A 22,124-nucleotide genomic window follows, 5' to 3' on the forward strand; every position below is an offset into this window, starting at 1 on the left:
TTTATATAACTTTGTCAGGCGGCGTTCAAATCCTGCCGATAGAGCATTTTTATAATGCATAAAATTCTCAGTCCACTTCCGGTTCCCGTGAAAATTGAATTTCCCGCAAGATATCATCTAATATCAGAATATTCAAACGTTCCAATTTTCACTTTTACAAAATCTCAATCGCCCCACGGTGTTAAGAAAGTACTCGCCAGGAACTGGCACGAGGAAAGATCAGCGAAATCAATCATCGTTCTGCGCCTATGTCGTAATTCGACGGATCAAGTATCCGACGATCATGATGATCAAAACCAGTTTCCACATTTTCATCCGAAAGCATCGATAAATCACAAAACTGAAACGATGCGTCCAACCAGTCAGCAGAACTGGCAATCATGTCCCCTGCTCTCGCGGTTTCTCCAGTTTCGTCATCCACGTTAGGCGACTTCTGGACGGCCGGGTGTGCGTCTGTATACGTCGCCGCCGAGAACGTAAAATTGCATTAGATGGGATTCCTGTTGTGCACCATCAGAGATCCCCTAATTGGCGAGCGTTGATACCTAATTCGGCCGAACGACAGAACCATTCCTAGCTTGGACGTGGACGCGTAGAGGTTGAGAGGTACCACGCTATTATAACGCTGTTGTTGATGCTTTTGTCGACGGCGGACACTGAAGGGGAGGATATAACGGAGAAATCTGTCGGAGGAGGAGTAAAACGTGCTAAAACGCTTTCACGCTTTCAGAGTTGTTTAATCGTGCGATTGCATCTATTGTACCGAGATGGAACCGGGCGGGCATTCGAAACTCTCCTCGAGTCGCGAATGGTCAAATAATCCTCCATTCAGGCATTCGGAGGCCTCTTCTCTTGCAACCAGTTGCGCTGACATTTTATTTGTCAAGGGGCCCGCGTTCGGGCTAGCACCGAAGAATCTCGCGCGCGAAAATGCGATTTCGCAATGCCATTTTGCGGGCCTCCTTTTACTATTACGCCGTTACCGTTACTATTAAACAATATCTTACGTGAACAATGTTATACGAAACACGCTTCCGAGACGTCTTCTTACGTAAACAGTTAATTAAAGTTACACAAGCTTCTGCAAAAACCAAGTCAAGGAATCAAGCCAAAAATCACGCACGAGATTCTTCAAGCTCCGTAGAATCCTTTCGAAACAAAGACCCAAATCGTTCACCACCTAAAGCCAAGAAAGCTCGTCCCAAAAAATCGTCGGAAATATTCAAAAGCTCGTTTCGAACGAAAGACTTCGCCCGTGTCCTTCGAGTACTGCTTCAGTCTCTTAATCTGCCACCAGCTTTTGTCTCTGCTTGCATCATTGCGTCCTATCCTCGCGCGATGGTTGGGGAAAAATTCACCAGGTGTTCCGGAGGAGCAACAACTCCGAAACAAAAACAAAAAAGTCGAAATTCAACAGTCTGATGTAATTGGCGTATTTTCAGTTCGAAAGTGAATGCACGAGATCGTGTTCGAGAAAGCGAACAGTAAGTAACGTAAGCGAAAATAGAGGAACACGCTGGCCGCCGACGAAGGATCGACCTTCATTGTTCGACTGCGACCGAGAACACTATGCACCGGCATGCATAGCTCTATCACTATGTAGCCCGGCTTTTCTTCCCCCCAGTGCACACGGCGTCCCCTCTTTCTCCTCTCTTTCACTCTCTATCACTCTGACTGTCACTATATCTTTCTGTTTCTATGTCTTCCTCTGTCTCATTCGTTTATTTCTTTTTCACTGATTGGAGAATGGCCTCTGGGCGGTTGTGGTTGCAGATAGGAATGTCCGGATGGCTGACTGGCGAGTATTCTCTAAGGTGCCAACCAGTAGACTACAGCGATCGCCCCGATGTACTAAGGGTGGGTGACACATTGCCCCATTAACACTGGAAACATACACTAAACCCAGCAGGTCCAAGCTGGCGCTTGTCCAAAACCTCCGTAACAATCTAACCGAAAAACTATAAATTCTGACCGAGAAATGAAAGATCAGACTATAAAACCTGAATCAAATTGAAGGGAATACCAAATTTAGCGACTTCAATCAACTTAAGTACAAGCTAGAAAGCCTACGTGGTCTATATCTTTCGTCTGCCGGTCCCAAATCAGCTCGGTTCGGCTCACTACGTTCCGGAGCAGCTCCAAGAGCCAGTTCTGGCCAGGGAGCTGGCTCAGGGGCCACGCGAGGAGCTGGCCACACCCTCCAAGGCTCACGTGACGCACCAGCCACGCCTTGCGAGGATCCCGAGCTCCGTGGTGGGGGAAGCTGCGAGTATTACTCTTACTCGCGTTCCCCCCACTTTTCCGAGGCTCTGGACCGTTCTGTAGCCCCTGAGCTCATGATTTTTGCTCTTGCCGCAGCTTGGACATGCCTGCACTAAACCAGACATTCGCCACACATTCTGTTAACTATGGTATCGAGTTGAATACCGTCGAGGAACTGTACAGAGCGTTTTGCAATTTTGAGATTACAATTAGAGTCGCAGAAGACAATTTGTCTTTTTCATAGTCTTTTCTATTGGGCTAAAGAATTGCTGAATGAGCACGAGATGAGAATAATGACGTGACTGGTTGAGTAAATCTATTGTGTCTAGTTTTGATTGATAATGTAGGTTCGACGAATTTTTTATCGTTGAATGTACTGTAGAGATTATGCTTGGTTCAGCCCGATAGATTAGATCGTTTTGTAAAATTGAACGGGGTCTTGGATTTTTGTGAAACACTTTATACAGTTTTCCCCCTTAACTCACACTTTTCTGACCTCTCATTTAACAAAGAGCAGAACGATTTTTGTGGGAATTTGTATGTATAATTGGAATAGAAGAATTGATTGTGCTTTGAAGATGGGTTGTAAAGCCAAAGTAATTGTCCCAGCGGGTTTTTGTAATTGTAAACCCCGCGTGTTTTAACCTCATTAGTCTTGGAAGGGTTTGCCTAATAACAGAAGTACCAGGATAAGTGACCAAATTACTGTGGGGGTGCCAATTACTGTGCCTATATTAATTATACTTATTCTCAAAGCATAATGAATATTAAGGAAGAGATATATAACATATATATTAACTGATTTTAATGAAAAAAAATGTAATATCTCTTTTTTAATATTCATTATGTTTTAAACTTACGTATAATTAATATAGGCACAATAATTGGCACCCCTACAATAATTGTGTCCCTTACCCTATTCAGTTGACAAAAAAATTCTTCACTTTGTCTTCGTCTAAATTTTATCTTGAAAATAAATTATTATTGTGCACCACGTTTGCAATCTATGTATAACAATTTTTTATTTTCGAGACAGAATTGCGATTGCGATATAAACGAAAGGATTTCTGTGTCAATTGAATATTTCGAAAGTAAAACGACTTAAGTATAACGGGTACAGTACAGTAGTATTTAGATCTTCTGTTTCTCTTCTCTCTTTGTATTCTGTTAGAGCAATTTTCACCGGATCTCTTTAGAGCTAAGTCTCCAAGTAGGGTTTGGAGACGACAGTAGTTACTCGAGCAATCTAACATAATTGAAAACAGCCGCTTGATGCAATTAACACGTCCATTTACGAACACAGCACGGAAACAACAACAAAACAAAAGAAAAAAGGAGGGAACAAAATTTTAAATGCAGACACGAACCACACGACGACAAGCTACACTCGCCACTTACACAGAATATTACACTTCAGTTACACGCTAGAAAAATTATTTAGAAAATTATTCATGTAGACCTATATTACACAGTTGCCTTCTACATTCTACTTTTACAATCACTCAGGGTGAATCTTCGGAACATCGACATTATTATTTTATTTAATTAGTTTGGGAGATGAAACTGTGTTTGATTTATTTGCATTTATTTGGATTTTGCGCGACTGTTATAATTAGTTTGCGGATCTTTCTGCAAAATAAAAATTGTATTCATTACAAGATACAGAAGCTACATAATTTCTTTTTTTTTTTTTTATCATTTTAACAAATCGAAAATAATGCAGAACAGTTCCCCATAAATTGACAAGTCTATTTTTGAAGAACGTATAACGGTAAAAAGGTTCGAGGTCATTTTGAGGTGACTTCGTTGTTGAATTTTAAATGTACGATGAGCTACGAAGATTCGTCTGAGTCGGCACAATCGGAGCGATCAAGAGCGGCTCGGGACAGAATGACCTAATCGATGTTTTGCAAAATACAGATGGTGCACGCTTCTTGGTGGTATTACTTTTCGAAATTCACGGAGTTCATGGACACGGTGAGTAGTCGGAAGCCTGCTCCGAACGGGGACGGTATCGTCTCGATCTTCTTTAGCCGAGGATTTATCTAAGATCTCGCATTGTTCGCTCGCCTTTGTAGATCTTCTTCGTGCTGAGGAAGAAGAATGACCACGTGTCGACGCTGCACGTGATCCACCACGGTTGCATGCCAATGTCTGTGTGGTTCGGCGTTAAATTCACACCAGGTACGTGGACAATACCTTCCAACGATTCTTCACGAAATTATCTAAAACGTTAACGATTCATTTACAGCACCAATTCTCTTCAACCCTTTGCACTTCAAGCTTCTCTCATTTCATGTTCGACGTGTAATCGAGCAGTTGCTGCAGACATACAATCGTTACATGCGATTTTAAGTCTAGTTCAGACGTAAAAATTCTGAAAAAAATGCTCGGCTAAACTTCCGAAAGTCGGTCAAATCCGATTGAGCAGAAATTTGGTAAACAGGTTGATTTTGCATTGACAACATGCTTCCCAAAAGGATTTTTGGCGACTGGAAAAAAATTTGTATCATATCATTTTCTTCCTTACCGACGAATTTTGTCAAAATTTGTGTAAAAAGTGCAGAATTTGTTGTCGTGAGTACCCAATAAGGTAGGAAATGATATTAGCATGATAAAACAATTTTTCGAGCCGCCAAATATCCTTTTGGGAAGCATGTTTTTAATGCCAAATGAACCCGTTCACCAAATTTCAGCTCAATCGGATTTGGCCGATTTTCGGAACATTAGCCAAATGCTTAAACAGTGTCATTGATGGTGCTAGTTGAGAATGATTTTCGGCAGCTCTCCCCTAACTCAAGCCTTTTACGGGACTCCGAAGTTACAAATTTAGCTGCACTGAAAGATTTGAACGAAAGTGTTGGTTCAGCTTCGAAAATGGTGTTGCGAGGGAAAAGAACATGCGAGAAAATGATTTACAAATTCTCTATCTACTCTCACGGATAGCAGGCGATCGGCAGTGTACAGATCAGTCTAGTTTCACAACTTTCCGCCGGAATTCGTGTCATTCGGTCGTTTTACTCTATGAAACGCTCGGGCACGTGGTTTTGGGTCGGTCAACGCCTAATTCGTGGCCTGTACCCCCACGGAAACCTGTCCCGGACCGGTGTGATTAATTTTTCTCAGATTCCCAAGGGAAACGGACGAAGAAAGAAGCAACAGCTTCGAATGAATAGACATTTAACCGCCTGCAAGTTTTGCAACTCCCACGGCACGCGAAGCCCAGCTGCAACTTTCTTCAACGAGAAACCTCGTTCTTTTTATTAATAACCACTTGCAGCGGTCTCTCGTTAGATACATTTCCTGAGCATGTCCTTGAGCGTTGCGCCGGGAACACGTTCGATGCTGATCCTGTCGCGAGCCCAACTCGATTGGAAATACGCTGCGAAAAGATTACGGTTTTCCTCTCGTTAACGTCGCCCCGTTCCTGCCGGGGTCCTTGGTGCTGGTCTTCTCTGTATCTTCTCCGTTAGATCATCGATCGTTAGGAGATTATGAATCTTTATGCAAAATAAGAATAGCAAGAAACGATCGTCGGAAAAGCACATCAAACACTGATCCAAAAAACCAGAACAATCATTTCCTCGAAGGGGGAGGGCATCGGACAAAATTATCGTTGACCTGTTAACTGTTTATGTCGGGTATACTCGTAGAAATGAATTTACGTTTGTTGTTGAGTGAAATTTAACAGAGTGCGCGGCGCAATTAAAAATAGTTAAGCAAGTGCGCGTTCTGAGCAAAACAGTTAACTGGTCCGAAAGACGTACCTGAAAGGCGAAAGCCGATTCATCGATTAAACTAACAAGGTGAACTGGGTGTTTCAGGCGGTCACTCGACGTTCTTCGGTCTGCTGAACACGTTCGTGCACATCGTGATGTACACGTATTACCTGTTGGCGGCTATGGGTCCCCGCGTGCAGCCATACCTGTGGTGGAAGAAGTACCTGACGGTGTTCCAGATGATCCAGTTCATTGCGGTTATGATCCACGCGTTCCAGCTGCTGTTCATCGACTGCAACTACCCGAAGGCGTTCGTCTGGTGGATCGGTCTTCACGCGACCATGTTCTTCTTCCTGTTCAACGAGTTCTACCAGCAGAGCTACCAGCAGAAGAAAAAGCGGATGATGATGAACGGTGCGGCTGCGAAAGACGCTCAGCAGAGCAACAACGTTATAGCGAACGGCTCCTCGACGACGACATCATCGACAACGGGCCCGTCCACTTCCGGAAGAAGGGACGCGGCCGACTATTACGTGAAAGGCGACAGCCTGGCAGCCTCCGAGCTGAACCTGCGAAAATCGTACACGACGACCGAGTGACCGGGTCCCTCGGCCACGTCGTCAGACCGTCATCGAATCATCTCGCCCCCCTATCCATCGATCCTCCGAGTCGCGTCCGAGCTTCGCTCTTTTACGCTCCCGATCCTCTGGCCATCGAGAACGCCGTGTACAATATAAAAAAAAAACGGAAAAAAACGAAAGGCAACGATTATGCATCAGGGAACCTCACCGCGAGAGAAGAACAAGTCGGAGAGAGTACAAAATTGCTCCGCGAGTCCGCCGAAGGAGAGACAGACAGATAGATAGATAGTTAGATAGGTAAGCTAGGATAGGTAGATAGGTAGATTGTTAGGTAGATAGATAGCAAGATAGAGAACGCTCAGAGGACTGTGTCGCCTGTGTCGCCTGTGTCGCCTGTGTCGCTCTTGGCGAGCTACGGGGCTTGAAAACTGTTACGAATTTTAATCGTTGAAACGGTCGTGGAGGATCTACGGAACTTTATGCGATAATGTTAGGTCTTTTGCACTGATCCAATAATCAAAATGATCTGCATCGGTTGCAAGAAGCAGGAGCTACTCAGGAATTTCTTTCTTTGATTTATTCCTCTGGCCTTTGTACTCGGTAAAATGGCAACCATTTTTATCATAAATACATGCAATCCGTAAATCGGTTCTCAAATGGTATCTAGGTGGATTTTTGCGTTATTGTATATATTTTTTACAAAATCGTTATAAAAAGAAATAAAAGGAAATGTATATACATGTTATTTTAGCAGCTACATATTTCTCACATTCATATAGACTAAATTATTCTGGATGGGAAGTTAATAAATGTCTCTTGTGTCGTTTTGTATACTTAAACGAATCAGTAGAATCTCATTTATGATGTCTGACTTCTTTGATAAACACTGGAAGCTCGGAATAAATTTGAATGCAGAAAATAAATCGATTTTAGAACAGACAACTGACTAAGAAAATGAAATTATCGAGTCTTTATGACAATCATTTAGGATAAAGCTTCTCCGAAACTGTTTCAATTATTGAACCTTTGTAATATAGCGTTAAACCGTTCGGAACCATTTCAAGCCCTGCCACACTGACAATTATTTCATCGACATCGAACTTAATAATATTTAATCACCGACACGTTTAAATATTTATAAATCAGATGTTATGTTAATATAAATTAGATGTTAATATTCTACTGCGTACAATGATTAGTATACGTTATGAATAATGTTAATAAAATGAAATTGTGAATAGTGACAATAACTATTAGGTCGTCCTATAGTCGTATTGTTTCTCTTGTCACATTTGTTGTACATAAACGTTCATATTTCGTAGGAACAATATTTTTACTGAAACATCAGACTAAAATTTCCTACTGTAAAAATAAAATAGTTATATTGCATAAATTTAAAAAGGCGAAGGCAAAATATTTAAAAACAGAACGAAAATGTTGATTGCTAGGTAGCAAAGGCTATCCTTGAAACTGGTGACAAACACTTTAACGATTAAATTTGATTGTATCTTTATTTTAAACATACAGTTAGCGCAAAAGAAGGAGGCGACTTAGAGGACGACCTAATACACTTGCAATATCATTTGCACTGTAATTTTTTACACGTGAAAACGAATACATGTATATATACCTACATTGTCATCGGCTAAATAAAAACAATTACTATACGTGCTAGAAGTAAATATTGTTAAGCGAACATTGTCGGTGAGTAAATATTGTCATCAAAGCTCGAGCTTGACGAAATCGTGTCGGTGAAGTAATTCAAACGAGGTGTAAGGGACCCTGTCGCTATCGCATACCCGCGTCGACCCGCCCTTCTCAACGCTGTACCATCGAATCTTAGAAAAGGAAATTCTCGATTCGTGGGAGGAGAAGTTAATCTCTAATCGACCACAGTGAAAATCGTTTCCGCTCGCGGAATTGACTAAGATCTCCTCCCCCGTCTTTCAAATCGTTGCTTTCTCATTAGAACCGAGCATTGTCTGATGGGATTTTTACGGTTTATATAATTTTGAAACGCGGCCGAGGCGTTTTTGTCCGTCATCAGCTTCCTCGGTGGCGGCCGCTCATAGATTATATAAAAACAAGGAATTATATAAGCGCGTTAACGGCGGAACCTTCGGATCGGGTTTACGCAACAATGCCGCGGTCCGTTATCTCGTTACGCAATTCGGGAAGATCTCGTTTTTTCGTGGGTCTAGGACCGGGGGCTCGTCGTCGATCCCTCGGAGTCCCCTCCTATGATATTCGCTCGATCGAGAAACAACGACCTTAATTCGACAGTCCGTACCGGTGTACACTCGCGAGTGTACCCACTCACTACGCTTTCCTCGAGCGGGTTACGTAAAGCGGAAACCGGACCTTAGCACAAGCTAAGTTCGTCGACTTCGGGAACCGAGGTATTTCCCGTCTAAAACAATTATCGACGGTTCCGACGAGCTTTCGCAAGCTCCTACAAAACGCCACAAACCCTCGCGAGCACGCCCAGAGTCCACGGAGCTTTTGCAAGCTCTTTAAGGAGTGTTTGAGTTCTTGAAAGCTGTAGACGTTCCGTAGACCTTACGAAAGCTCCTAGAGAATCCCACAAGCCCTTGTGGGTACCCCTAGAGTCCACCGAGCTTTCGCAAGCTTTTCAAAAAACCTAGCTGCTCCATAGAGCTTGCACAAGCTCCAGGTTTCCATCAAACTTTCGCAAACTCTCTGGGCTTTTCCGCCGAGCTCTCTAGGGATTTCCCAGAGTTTGAGAGATTTTTCTGTGCTTTCGGGAGCTTGAGGGACGGGTCCGACGTTGTTCCAAGCTACGATTTGCCCTCAGGAGTGATGGCCAGGCGATAGAACGGATGGCAGAACGGATTCCGATGTTTAGGGAGGTGCTCGAAGCATTGTACATACATAATATAATTCGCCCTGTTTCGGTATGCTCGAACCACAGCGACTGGCAGGGCTATATCTCCAACCCAGAACTTTAGATAACTGTGAAACTTTGGGGATATATAGGGCATACATAGATATACATTATGCAGTTCTCGTTTGCTGTGCAAATTAATGCTGTTCAAATGGTTAAAATTAATCCCTGAATATTTGGTTGCTTTGATGAGAGCCGTGTGAAATGTTTAGTGAGAGAAATAGCTCTTCTAATTCTTAGAAATCCTGTATAGCGTTGTATCATAACCAGTGGTGTCCAATAGGCACATGTCATCTTTTTCGGAATATTTTGGTAACATAATTTGGAAGGTAAAGCAGAATTAGGTGAATTCAAAATGACTGAATTTTTAAGGGCGGATTAACACTGCGCGGTATGAATTTGAACAGCAAAAGAAATTGATAGTTTTGTAGTCCTTTGAGTCTCCGGGATGGCGATTTTCCCCTGCCAGTTGAAACCGGAAGTGAGAGAGACAGAGAGTGAGAGAAATAAAATGAAAGGGAAACATTGGAGTTCAATTTGATGGGAAGGTTGTACAAAGTATGCGGTTTTTTACTAATCGGTAATAAGAACGACCTAACGATTTAATTAATAATGTATAGATAAACGTAGATGTAGAATGATGCACCAAATTGCGACGTTTACGCTTCGACCTATCGTTGTTCGAGGGCGACAGAAACGGATCTGTACCGACAATCGGCGGTTCGACCCTTTGTAGGGCGGTAGTTCAATTAAACGAAATGTTTTAGGCCTTGCAAAAGATTCTACCTCCTGGCGAACAATCTAAATCAAAGAATCATGGTATATCTAGAAGTACCATCAAAACAGTACAAGATCAAGGCTTGTCTTAATATCATCGATATTCGACTCTTTTGCTAAAACTATCTATATCTTTCGCGACATTTCTGTAAATTAAATTCAATATAAATTTCTTATTGAACGATACTCTTGAAATATTATTTTCAAAATTTGTACTTTATCCAGCGTCGATTATTTCGTTCAGATAATGGTGCAGCCCGTTTCGAAGCTTCTCGCTGATTGGCTCTCAGCCGACATTATTGTACGAATCGCACAAACCCGAGGAAACGTGTTACGTCTTCGAGAACCGAGTGTTCGATTCCTGTAATGTGCCTTGCGAGTCACCCGATGTGCCTTAACATCCGGATGTCCGGACGATAATATCTCGAGGACCACCCAATTTCCCATGATACTTACCGAACGGCCATTTTGGGTCACCTTAAGGTCGCCCTCAAGGTCACCGACGTCTCCGCGATCTAGGTAATAAGATTCGGCCCCGAGAATCGTCGTCGGACACTCTGGATCGTCAAAGATCTATTCGACCGGGACTCCCGGTTTCCAAGAGACCGGAGAACCTGATCCACAACAGTGCTAAATCGTCGAGAGTGTTCAGAACCATGGTTGTTTGTTGTTGTTATTGTTGATGATGCTGAAATTATTTGTTAGACTTTAGGGAAATCGTCCGCGAGCATTTCTATTTTTCTCCAGCAGCGAAATTCAGAAGGACGAGCGCTGTTCATTCTATTTTTCTAGACCGAACGCTCGTGAAACCGGAGAGATCTGTGATGTAGATCATTCGCGCGAAGAATCATCGTCGTCTTTGTGTCCAAAATTAGCGTGCTAAGTCTAATTGTAATAACCGGACTGCGGGCCTTATGCGTTTCCGACGAAAACGAGTTAGAGGAACTTCATCCATTGAGAAAATTAATATTATTCGAGAATGTAAATTATTCCGAACGCTTTTGCTACTGGAAGCCTATCAGTAGGCTTTTGTAACCACTGGGCTATCTCTTAAGAAGCTCAACAATTTCCTGTTAAACAAGAATTTACATAAACTATGGCATTGTTGAAAGATTTATGAAGAAATCCTCAAGAAGAAATTATCTTTAATTCTTAAAGAACTAATAAAAGTAGCTCAAGTGTTAAAATGATACAGAATTTCTGCTTGGCAATTGTAATTTTCATTCTGCATAAAGATCCGCAGTCCAGTAACGATACTTGCTCACGTGTTCTCGTAGAGATCGCCTAAACAGCAGACACGAACCAATAATTGTTAATGTCTATCTATATATACATATTATACATATATATTATATACAATCGTTGAAACGTTCGGGGCGCGATCACGATCGCTGGATCATCCCCGGCCCACTTCCCAGCCCCGAAAACCCCCTGAGAAAGTATGTTCGATCTAGCGTGACGACACGATCGACGCGTACAAAACGTCCACTTGGTGTTTCGTTCGCTTTGCACGTTTCGTACACCTTGTACATAGGTAGGTTTAGTTTTGTACTATCGCAAGGAGAGTAAGCTAATGATGAGGACCCGAGGTAACCGATCATTGTGCCGCGTTCCCCGGCGGAGTTAGGCGAATGGAAGTTGGAGAGAGTGTCGTGCGCATAATGATAATTTATATACGAATCTACATCTAGATATTATTATGAATAAAGAGTTGTTAAGAAAAACCGATGGTTCGATCATTCTCGCGGAATTGTGTGCTTTCGTTTGAACCCTCGGACAACAATGGTCGGGTCTACTCTGATCCAGGGTATGAATTTCGTCGTTACACCATTTTAACAATTCAAATTTTGAAATGTATCTTAAAGAAATTGATAAATGGGACTGGTTGAATAAAGTATGTTGAACAATTACAAAAAATTAATTTGAATAGAACTTGACTTGCGCAGTTATAGATCAAGCGGTGATCGATCAAGTTCCTTAGATCGCCGCAGGGCGTCGCTAGAAGTAGGAATGTCTCGAGTCATGAATGTTTACATCGGTAATCTTGAATATTATGTCACGATTCGCTGAGAAATGTCAGGAACTGAAGGAAAAGTAATAACAATGGGAAACACAGTACTTTGGAACGAGTAGTAGCTTTATTATCAATTTTTACATCTGATCTGCTAACAGTATCGATACCAGTAAACTGGAATTGTTAAAAATTTGCTATTAACACTATTTACAATGCAATAACTACGATTACAATGTAATTACAATCGAATTTCGACCAATACAAATATTACAATTAAATGTTAATTTAATGTACTGCCGATTTGAAAAGACTTAGCTCGTTTTTAGGTTAGGTTTTCAAAAGGACTCCGCAGTGCCTGTCCAATTCAATTGGACTGTTAATTAAATTCTCAGAAACTGTCGAGGTTCATTGTTATGCTGTATCCTCTTGGAGAACTGGCTGATAAGAGGACGCTAGCAAAGTCGAGAAATATCTTCCCTCTTTGTCAGAGACAAACTGTAACAATAAGATTGTTTTGATGCCGTTCCTGTAGAACCCATTTCCGCGTCGCTACTTTTCCTATTTTCGTCGAATGACTAATAGTCATAGAAATAATTATTCATTTCAGAATTATCAAGTTGAATCATCAACTGCCGTCTCTAGGAGTCTGTCGGCCAAGATAGTCCTCTGTAAACAATTCCATTACAATACGTTCCGATCAACTTATTATTCAATATTATTTTAGACTCGATAAGAGATTAGAGGGGAGGATGCGTGACTCAAACGACTATATTATCTTTCAGTAGCATTTTCATTGCCTATTGTTTCATCCACCCTGTTCTTTGTTTTCCTTCAGATAAATCTTTTAAAATAGCAATATTTATCCTCCTTGTACTTTTATGCTTCGTTATATGTTCATGTTCGATATCAATTTGGAAAGGTATAAATGTCAGTAAAGTGTGTCAGGGTATGGAATATACGAAAAAATGGTAATTTATGTGCACATAGTAATGCGATATTAATTTCTACAAGTGTTATTTAACAACCAAAACGGAACTGGGCAGTTGCGTGTCCGATAAGATACAAAAGAAACAAGATAATAAAATTGCAAGATCTAAATAAATTAACCGGAGATTATGCACAAACTGAAGTGTGAACAACGAAGACCCTTGTAACAGGATGTTAAACTAATCATAATTATCGTGCAAGCATAAACGGTGTCGCTTCCTGATGATTAGCAGTGCTCAAATAGTCAATAGAAAACCCTAAAAATACAGCAACTCAATGGTACTATGCGACACGTCCGTCTACCTATTTAAATAATTGTACGATATTTTTCTCGGATGGCAAACGAAATGCATCGATTTCGTTGCGAGTGCATTTCCATGTCTTTGGTATGCAGGACGTGTTGTCAATTCTATAAATACAGAAACAATTGTCCTCAATCGATACAACGCAATATTTGAATCGACGTAATGTCAAATATTCGTACGATCAATAAACGTGCTGAACAATGCACTTCGCGTGCATCAACGCCTCGGTATTTATAAAGTGTACAGTTTTTAACCGTTCCAGTCTGCGAGAACTAGTCCAACGTTCAAAATTTTCATAAAAAATCGTAATATAAATGTTGAGGACGAGGTCGTAAAACATCGTGTCTGCCATGTCGAGGTTGAGAACCACTGTCGCACAATATATAGTTCCGCAGCAACCTGAAATTGCCGAGAGTCACCTACCGCGACCGACTTACCTGTAATAACGGTCATTACTGACTTTCAATAAGGTAATAAACATTCCGGCTTTGCTTGAATACAACTAATCAAAAAGATTAGAGCCGTCACAAACGTCTGTAGCTATTTCTGCAATCGTTATCAACTATAGCGTGCAGGAAATGTACCTCTTAATCGATCTGGAGATGCACCATAGACATTGTAATCTTTATGCAAGTAGGAAAAGCTAGTAGCGGATCTTTATGCACGTTCACGTTGTTTCATTAAAATGCATACCTTGACAACGTAGGAAAAAAAGGACACTACATTTTTTCGTCGCGTTGTTATTTTTTCTAATTGGATTTTATTTGGTGACAAAGTCGGGCAATATTTGATGCAATCAAGGATTTTACAATTATACTGAAAGGTTTGATTACAAATTACTCTACAATTGCTATTCTGATGTTTGTAGTAAACAATCGAATTTTATCAATCGATTAATCACGATTTTCGATGACTAATTGTTTTCAACCGAATATATGCGCGTGTACAGTCACAAAAATCTACAAGTATACATTTTGAAAAATATTTTATGAACATTGATTCATTTGTTAATATTTTACTAAAAAATGTGTGCCGTATTTTCACATAAGAAATTAAAAAGTACAGATGTTGTATATATAAATACGGATGAGATTAGTCGTTACATTATTGCGGTAATAAGAATGAATTTCGTGCGAATTTTATTTAAAGGAATATTTCAAATGTAGCAGCGGGTAGACTTGTACAACTGCATACATTTTCGATATAAATTCTTCGAAAACAAACTATTCAAATTTGGTACGCATTCGAACACAAACGCTGTTGGTCCTTCTATGCACCACACCCTCCCTCTCATACCTCAAATTTAAACCGACATTTCCCTAATGGAACAATCTTCCAGAGGTTGCTATCGCTGAATAAAAAACCGTGTAAAATGGTTTGAAACTTTGAAAAAGTACGTTATTTGTCAGGTAAATGCGGATAGATCCTCTAGATATTGTGGAGCACCTGGAACCAGAGGTCGCCAACGTTTGGTTCGGCCGTTGAATTATTAAGGAAACGGACGGTGGTGTTCGGCGACTGGTTGAGAACCGTTTGGGACGTCTTCTGCTGCACGTCAATGCCCGAACTGTCAAGACCGCTTGGCGAGCGAACGGTGACAACCTCGATAAAGTTTGCTCTGTGCGCGAGATATCGGTTCGGTCGTCCGCGAGCGAATTTTCGGCTCGGGATCAGTCAACGGCGATTAGTCAGCGCGAGTCACTGACTAGCGCGGTACACACCACACGCATACCTTTGGATCACGTCGAGCGGACTGACGTCGTACAGCTAAGAGCATAAATGACTACATGTCAAAGGCAGTGAGCGGCGTACTTTGAGTGAAAACCCTTTGATTTTTTACACCGAGTCAAAGGAGCTGGACACATCCCGCGAACACTCGCGAAAATGCTGGCGCTCATCAATCGGATCCTGGACTGGTTCAAGTCCCTCTTCTGGAAAGAGGAGATGGAGCTCACTCTCGTCGGCTTGCAGTACAGTGGAAAAACTACCTTCGTAAATGTCATCGCGGTACGAAACGCTATTGTTCGATCTCGCGGTTCGATCCATCAAATTTTTTAGTTGGGTCCTCGCCGATCGACGATCTCTAGATTTTTTAACGTTAACGTTCTTCCCGATGAGGGACACACGCAGCGGTTTGGTTAGGTTTTCATACTCCGTTCGATGTAACTCGAGTGACATCGGTGTAAACCGTCAATGTACCCGCCCTTGAATCAGCCCTTCATAAATTCGATTTTTCTTTCGATTCGAGTTTTACTTGGTAATCGAACGGATGCTACGTATTTGCTACATTTTGGAAAGATTCAGCGAAACTGTCATATTTTGTTTATAAATTTAATTCGGATGTTAGGGTGGACCTACTCCCACCTTTAACTGTGCAGCGAACGCAACGACCGTCATGATACACAGTATTATAAACAGCGCTAGATAAGAAGTTGAATACTAACAAAAGTTAGCTTTCGCGACACTGACTTGTATTTTTCTTGCAGTCGGGACAATTCAGCGAGGACATGATTCCCACTGTAGGGTTCAACATGCGCAAAATAACGAAAGGCAATGTCACTATAAAAGTATGGGACATTGGAGGCCAACCAAGGTTTAGATCCATGTGGGAAAGATACTGTAGAGGCGTGAATGCGATAGTATACATGGTGGACGCAGCGGATCCTGAGAAAATAGAAGCGAGTCGCAACGAGTTGCACAATTTGTTGGATAAACCTCAGTTGGCTGGTATTCCAGTATTGGTGCTCGGCAACAAAAGGGATCTATCTCACGCTTTAGATGAGAATGGACTCATAGAAAGAATGTATGTGGATATTCTTTGATAGAACGTATTCAAAATGTGGCACGTCGAAATAATCGATATGTACTTCTTGTTTTAGGAATCTAGCTGCTATTCAAGATCGTGAAATCTGTTGCTATAGTATCTCGTGCAAAGAAAAAGACAATATCGATATTACATTGCAGTGGCTTATAGCACATTCTAGAAGTGGTGTTCGCTAATACGTGTAAAATCTTTTGTTCTTATACATTCTTATCGGAAAAAACCCAAGATATTGATAGCAGAATTGGGATCAAACGTGCGAGGAAGTGTTCGGCAATTTTCATTCTGAATTGAGCGATTATCGTAGAAAAAAAAGTTCTTTTTGAAAAATCTAAGCTTTAGCTGTCCTTTGTTCAGGCGAATATATATATACATAAAGAGAAAACAAAAAAAGATCGTAGAAAATGTCGTGGAAAAAAATACCAAGGAAGTTATGCTTAAGCCAAATATGTTCGAGCGAACGGTAACCGAGACACATACAATACATCCTTGCGAGCACTTTTAGGGGATAAGTGAACTTTTTTATATTGCGTTTTTAGGTGATCAGTTCGAGTAAACACTGCTGTTGTTCTAATACATAAAACCATCAGACGAGAAAATAGCATTTAAACGGTTAACGTAGAGACAATGGTAGCTAGTACGAATACAAGCGCAAAATAATATCAATTTATCATATAGTACACATTCTCGGAAATATTTAATTACCATTTAATACATCACGGCATAGAGATTACGTACATTCGATCGCTATATGTACACGAATATGACGCTAAGTAAACTTGTATAATTAATGGAGAATGATTAACTATATTATACCGATTTATTATGATCCTCGGGAAAATATGACAGTTGTGTTATGTATATACACGTATATATATATATAAATATGAGAAGAATAAAATGATGTAATCCATTTTTTTAAATGGAGGATCGTCTTGAAGGAATTTCTACAATCATTGAAGAAAAGAAAAATAAAATATTGTATGTTTTTAAAACGACAATATTTAACGAAAATTTTTAACCATTGAAACCAAAGATCAAAGCAGAGTTAAGCAGTGTTTAATGCAATTAACGATTAACAGTTACATCGGATTGTAATTAACTATCGAATTCTTAATTTAACTGATGCATAATTGCAATTAGCTAGAACACATGTTTAATCGTCAATTGGATTAACGATTCAATGAGATGTTAGTAATTAATATTTTTAATTCGACGATTGGCGGTTAATATTTCAAATTGAACAGAATAAAACATTTAAATCGACTGCTCGACTCTGGTTCGACGAGTTCTGATTGGTCGATGTATATGACGTCATTGTGCAATCGATTATATGTTAAGTCGAGATTCGATATACGATGTTGTTTGTGTTTGTATGTTGCGTATTATGTGTCACTGGGGGACGAACTATATTCGAAGAACGATAATAGTGTTTCAAACATTGATACTGATTTGAAGTATTTAAAATGCCAGCGTCAGCCGAAGAGGATCCCTATGCACACGCGGCTAAGGGTCTTTTGAAATTGAAAAATGATCAAGGCGTCAGCAAAAAGTATGTAAACGGATTTCACTCTTACTTTTAGGTTATGTAGATGTTTTGACAGATGACTCCGAAAAATGAAGTTTCGTGAGACTGTGTCTTTCAATATATAACGAATGATCAATAGTTTAATTCGTTTTTAAACTGATTGGTTACGATCGAAATAAAATTGTTCGATTTGCATCAAGCATCGACACTTGTTTCTGCTCTGCAACCCTTTACAGAATACGAAATAGAAATATTTTTGTATGTACAGATAAATAGTTAGTAAAAGCATTTCTCCCAATTAGGAAAAAAAACAAGGAAGGTAAGAAGAAGAAGTTGGTAGAAGTGTCGAAAATTGAAGAAGAAGAGAAACCCAAAGAGATGGAAATCAAGAGAACGAAAGCAGAAATAGCTTTCCAAAAAATGCAAGAGAAAATGGTAGGTGATTGTGTTTAACACTAGATTTACGGATCATAGGAAAGTGACTACTTTATGTATTCCCTTATCCGTAAATTATAAATATTAGAACGTGTCCCATAAATCTAGTGTTCATATTAATTTTCTATTCTTAAGGAATTCGCACTGTCACCGTATTATTATTTACAGCAAACCGAAAGAATAAAACAAAAAGCCTCTATGACACACAAACAACGAGTAGAAGAATTCAACAGACACTTGGACAGTTTAACAGAACACTTCGACATACCGAAAGTCAGCTGGACTAAGTAAACTATTTATATATATATGTTCTCGTTTGTTAGCACTTTATTTAAACATATACAGTGTAAACATAAATAATCACAATAGTATTTAAAGTTCTTCATTTCTGCTCTTATATAAAATTGTACTTTACTGCAAATGTTTATAAAAAAATATAAATATCAGATCTCTACTCCTAAGATGAAAAGTCTTATGGTTACACGTGTTTGATTCGTATGGACAAATGTAACGCTAAACATTAAAATACAATAAGGCAGATCTCTTGATGTTTTTTTTTAACATCGTCAGAACATCATGGTGTGTAGCTATTCGTTAATAACATGTAATGTACATTATACGAGTACGTTGTATAATATAAAATGCAATATACAAATTTAACAAAGTGTATATACACAAAATGGACGGATCTTATATATTAAAAATGGACGGAATTATCGGCTAAAATCTAGATCCGATTAATAGTACTACGCTAATTAAAATACTTGTAATAATGGACGGATATGAATATTTTGTACCTCCGCTGCCATACTGAAATATTTTTATGTAATTCTCTGTTACCTTCCAAGGGTTGCTGCCATCGTCAAAGTACATCGGACATTGATCGCGTTCTCTTTCGTACTCCTGTATTCGAAATTACGTTTAGTACATGCAATGATTAATAACAATAACATTCACAATAACAGTGGCATGCAGTAGTTTACCTGCATTTCTAATGCAACTGCAGCACCCTCGGTATAATTATTACTCGTGACATCTTGCTTAAGGTCGCAGAAGGGACCGATAGCTTGAGACATGAGGACTTTGTTCAAATCGGCTCTTTGATACACCCAACAACGGTATTTGCTGAAGGGATCCAACTCGTCGTAAGTTATCAAGTATGATTTCAAGTTCTCCTTCCAAAATCCGATGCATTTCATTTTGTAATCGGGCAGACCTGCACGTTAGAAAAATTAATTAGGGGACGAAGGTTAAGTATTTTATTCGCGCGCCTAATGCATTGCGAGTGACAAGAGCTTACTGTAAATGTCTACAGGTCTTCCCAAATGATCGACAGACAGGCAATAGGTCTCGTCAATGGCGATTTCCTTCTGGTCAGTATCGCACACGGAGAAATCCGAAATGTTTTGCTTGCAATAAATATTCGGACGAGGCGATAACGTCACTCCACCCAAAATTCTAGTCTCGAACAGAATATCCCCTTTCTGATTGAACATGTATTTGCCAGCCACAGGACACCGCACCGGTACAGGATCCTTCGCTATAATTCGATTCATTAAATGATGTAGAGCAAAATTTTCGTTTTATCATACTAACACAGGAACAAATCATATTTCCATTCTTCTTTGTTGGGGAACTGTACCCAGGAGCAGACCGTGTGGAAATCGTCCTTGATTACTGCAATACCTCGTCGATACCGGATGATGTTATGGTGACGACGTACGAAGTCGAAGCAGACGTAATCTTTTTGACTGAAAACGCGATTAACTTGATCATTACAGTATCGGGAAATATACAAGGTGATTCAAGTGACTAAATGTGCTACCGAAATTACTTGTAAATTACTTGGTATATGAAGAAATGGTGGAAACGAAAGTTGTATGGTTTCAGGAGTAGCATACAATGTAATAATTCATTTTTTTTTCTATTTTACTTTTATATCAAGATATAAAGATCACCTTAAGTTTCTTCATTGTAAAAGGTAAATTTTAATCTTATGGTTGAAGAGTGCATTGAATCCTGACTGAAATCTATGAGGGCATATGCGGTCGAAAACTAATAGTTACTGAGATATTCTCTACAAATGATTTTTATGCAAGCTCAAAATATTCTTCATTGCAAATATGTAATACGTTTGCGTACCATCCGTCAACAGTTAATCTCGCCATCATCACCCTGGTGTCCCTGGATTCCCGACACACGTAAATCGTACGTCTGTAACGACCTTCGTCAGGATACCAGGTTTCAATGATGTGCGTTTCATTGATGAATATATCTGCGTCAATATTAGCCGTATTTATCCATTGTCCGCTCATGTCTTCCGGTAATCTGCATCCCGGCTCCACCACTTCTGCTTTAACGGGCGTTACCCTTAAACGCTCGGGACTTTTCTCAACAGTTTTCAATTTATTGCACTCCGCTGTAATAGAAACTCCGATGTAGAGATCGTCGTCTCGGTTCTTTAAGAAACACCTGTATTTCTCATCCTTCCTTGACTCTTTCGTATTCGCAACTGCGAAGAAATGGTTCTTGTCCACAAACCAGTCTCCCAGGCAACTGTACTCGACCACTGAAATATTTATGGTTTAAAACCGGTAGGCAATGTTATAAAAATTTCGTTTGAATAGATACTAATATTACCTCCGTCAAAAGTATTCTTCATTCCAGGACACTTCTTGTAAGTTATATTAAACTTCTGATTGGTTATTAAGAACTGTGTCCCTGCAGTTTGACACGATCGGATTTGAGCATCCGGATGATTGCACTCTCCTCTGAACCTGTACCGGTTCTGTAATCGTAACAGAAAAATTAATTGGTAACATTTTTGGGTTCGTGCACATCTCTATTTAATGCAATTAAGTATCTTGCCTGATATCCAAATTGCCAAACACCTTCCAGAGACGATCTACAGTTCACAGGCACGTAATTTTCAGAGAACAATGTTATTAACTGTTGATTGGGATTTATACCTTTGCATACATTCTCTACAGTGGGTTCAACATTGTTGGGCAAATTTACACAGCTTGCTAAAGCAGAAGAAATACAATTATACTATGCAACATGTAATTATATAATTAATGAAAATAATTTTAATTTTGCAGAAAGATCTGTAGTCTAGTAATAAGGTTAGTACCTTCAAGTTTTTCCAATACATTTACTGTTCTAACAATGAACTTAACACAGTGGTAGCACTGTTCGTGTTGAAATACGAACGTGTAATTAACATGGTACTCTTCAAGCATATTTATACAAAAACCATGGTCAGTCATTGTCTCTGCATTGATCTCTGTCAAAGTATTTCTGCCATTTTCCCATGAAAACCATGATCCCCTTATGACGGAGGGAATTTGACATTCTTGAAGAGAATCTGTGACTGAAAAACAAACATAATTGGTAAATAATTTTCCAGGAATGTGTGATATCGTTAAAACCAATCGTTATCGCTTCGGTAAAAAATAATTACGCTTAATGAAATTTTTTTATTGCGACAAAATACAATTTTGTTGCCAACGAAATTCATTTGAAATTGAAGAAATCGTGTACGTATAGTAAACAATCATGTTTGATTTTGAAATTCATTAGAAGCTTACCTTGCCACAGAAAATAGAGAGCGAGTAAAAACGAGTGCCACACTTTTGTCATGTTGTCATTAAGTCGAACGAGATAATTTGGACGTTGGAAAAAATTCTATTTTAATTATAAATGATCATCCAACGTGTGTTAAAAATGATTTCCCCAACGCCCATCCCACTTGTTCTTGTGCATGTGAATCATACTCGTGCTGCCATCT

General features: G+C 39.8%; 4 protein-coding genes and 1 long non-coding RNA gene across 8 annotated transcripts in view; 3 read left to right on the forward strand and 2 right to left on the reverse strand.

The window, feature by feature from the left end:
* Positions 1–7,307, forward strand: part of LOC143353291 (very long chain fatty acid elongase AAEL008004) — a 52,324-nt gene extending 45,017 nt beyond the window's left edge. For 3 of the 4 annotated variants that reach the window (XM_076786490.1, XM_076786492.1, XM_076786491.1), the window contains 4 exons: positions 1,774–1,857; positions 4,183–4,239; positions 4,341–4,446; positions 6,087–7,307. In XM_076786490.1, the coding sequence (XP_076642605.1) occupies positions 1,774–1,857; positions 4,183–4,239; positions 4,341–4,446; positions 6,087–6,580 (741 nt within the window). In that variant the 3' untranslated portion in view covers positions 6,581–7,307. The remainder of the gene's footprint in view (positions 1–1,773; positions 1,858–4,182; positions 4,240–4,340; positions 4,447–6,086) is intronic. The other variant, XM_076786493.1, reaches the window with a different exon arrangement.
* Positions 7,148–14,126, reverse strand: LOC143353296 (uncharacterized). The gene is made up of 2 exons (XR_013082107.1): positions 13,988–14,126; positions 7,148–12,924 (listed from the first exon to the last, which is right to left on the reverse strand). It is a non-coding gene; the product is annotated as an uncharacterized LOC143353296 (long non-coding RNA).
* A 936-nt stretch (positions 14,127–15,062) lies between these two features.
* Positions 15,063–17,924, forward strand: Arl8 (ADP-ribosylation factor-like protein 8). Its single transcript, XM_076786495.1, has 3 exons — positions 15,063–15,557; positions 16,037–16,353; positions 16,430–17,924. Exons 1-3 carry the CDS (start codon positions 15,435–15,437, stop codon positions 16,548–16,550), a joined length of 561 nt encoding a protein of 186 aa, XP_076642610.1. The 5' UTR covers positions 15,063–15,434; the 3' UTR covers positions 16,551–17,924.
* Positions 17,786–18,874, forward strand: LOC143353294 (protein FAM32A). The gene is made up of 3 exons (XM_076786496.1): positions 17,786–17,923; positions 18,202–18,334; positions 18,503–18,874. The coding sequence occupies exons 1-3, from the start codon at positions 17,838–17,840 to the stop codon at positions 18,623–18,625; spliced, it is 342 nt and encodes a 113-aa protein (XP_076642611.1). The 5' UTR covers positions 17,786–17,837; the 3' UTR covers positions 18,626–18,874.
* Positions 18,644–22,107, reverse strand: Udt (protein undicht). The gene is made up of 9 exons (XM_076786482.1): positions 21,925–22,107; positions 21,468–21,707; positions 21,203–21,360; positions 20,975–21,122; positions 20,477–20,903; positions 19,931–20,085; positions 19,635–19,874; positions 19,318–19,550; positions 18,644–19,237 (listed from the first exon to the last, which is right to left on the reverse strand). The coding sequence occupies exons 1-9, from the start codon at positions 21,974–21,976 to the stop codon at positions 19,055–19,057; spliced, it is 1,836 nt and encodes a 611-aa protein (XP_076642597.1). The 5' UTR covers positions 21,977–22,107; the 3' UTR covers positions 18,644–19,054.
* Positions 22,108–22,124: the final 17 nt, after the last annotated feature.

The sequence above is a fragment of the Halictus rubicundus genome, chromosome 4 (assembly GCF_050948215.1).
Source record: "Halictus rubicundus isolate RS-2024b chromosome 4, iyHalRubi1_principal, whole genome shotgun sequence".
Classification (NCBI taxonomy): Eukaryota; Metazoa; Arthropoda; class Insecta; order Hymenoptera; family Halictidae; genus Halictus; species Halictus rubicundus.

What these genes read in the sequence shown, in the direction of transcription:
- LOC143353294 (XM_076786496.1), top strand. Translation starts at nt 17,838, where the DNA reads ATGCCAGCGTCAGCCGAAGAGGATCCCTATGCACACGCGGCTAAGGGT. An exon ending in GATCAAGGCGTCAGCAAAAA is followed by an intron (nt 17,924 to 18,201) that starts GTATGTAAACGG and finishes TCTCCCAATTAG; the next exon opens with GAAAAAAAACAAGGAAGGTA. An exon ending in AAAAAATGCAAGAGAAAATG is followed by an intron (nt 18,335 to 18,502) that starts GTAGGTGATTGT and finishes TATTATTTACAG; the next exon opens with CAAACCGAAAGAATAAAACA.
- Arl8 (XM_076786495.1), top strand. Translation starts at nt 15,435, where the DNA reads ATGCTGGCGCTCATCAATCGGATCCTGGACTGGTTCAAGTCCCTCTTC. An exon ending in CCTTCGTAAATGTCATCGCG is followed by an intron (nt 15,558 to 16,036) that starts GTACGAAACGCT and finishes TTTTTCTTGCAG; the next exon opens with TCGGGACAATTCAGCGAGGA. An exon ending in AATGGACTCATAGAAAGAAT is followed by an intron (nt 16,354 to 16,429) that starts GTATGTGGATAT and finishes TTCTTGTTTTAG; the next exon opens with GAATCTAGCTGCTATTCAAG.
- Udt (XM_076786482.1), bottom strand. Translation starts at nt 21,976, where the DNA reads ATGACAAAAGTGTGGCACTCGTTTTTACTCGCTCTCTATTTTCTGTGG. An exon ending in TCTCTATTTTCTGTGGCAAG is followed by an intron (nt 21,708 to 21,924) that starts GTAAGCTTCTAA and finishes TTTGTTTTTCAG; the next exon opens with TCACAGATTCTCTTCAAGAA. An exon ending in GAAATATGATTTGTTCCTGT is followed by an intron (nt 19,875 to 19,930) that starts GTTAGTATGATA and finishes ATCGAATTATAG; the next exon opens with CGAAGGATCCTGTACCGGTG.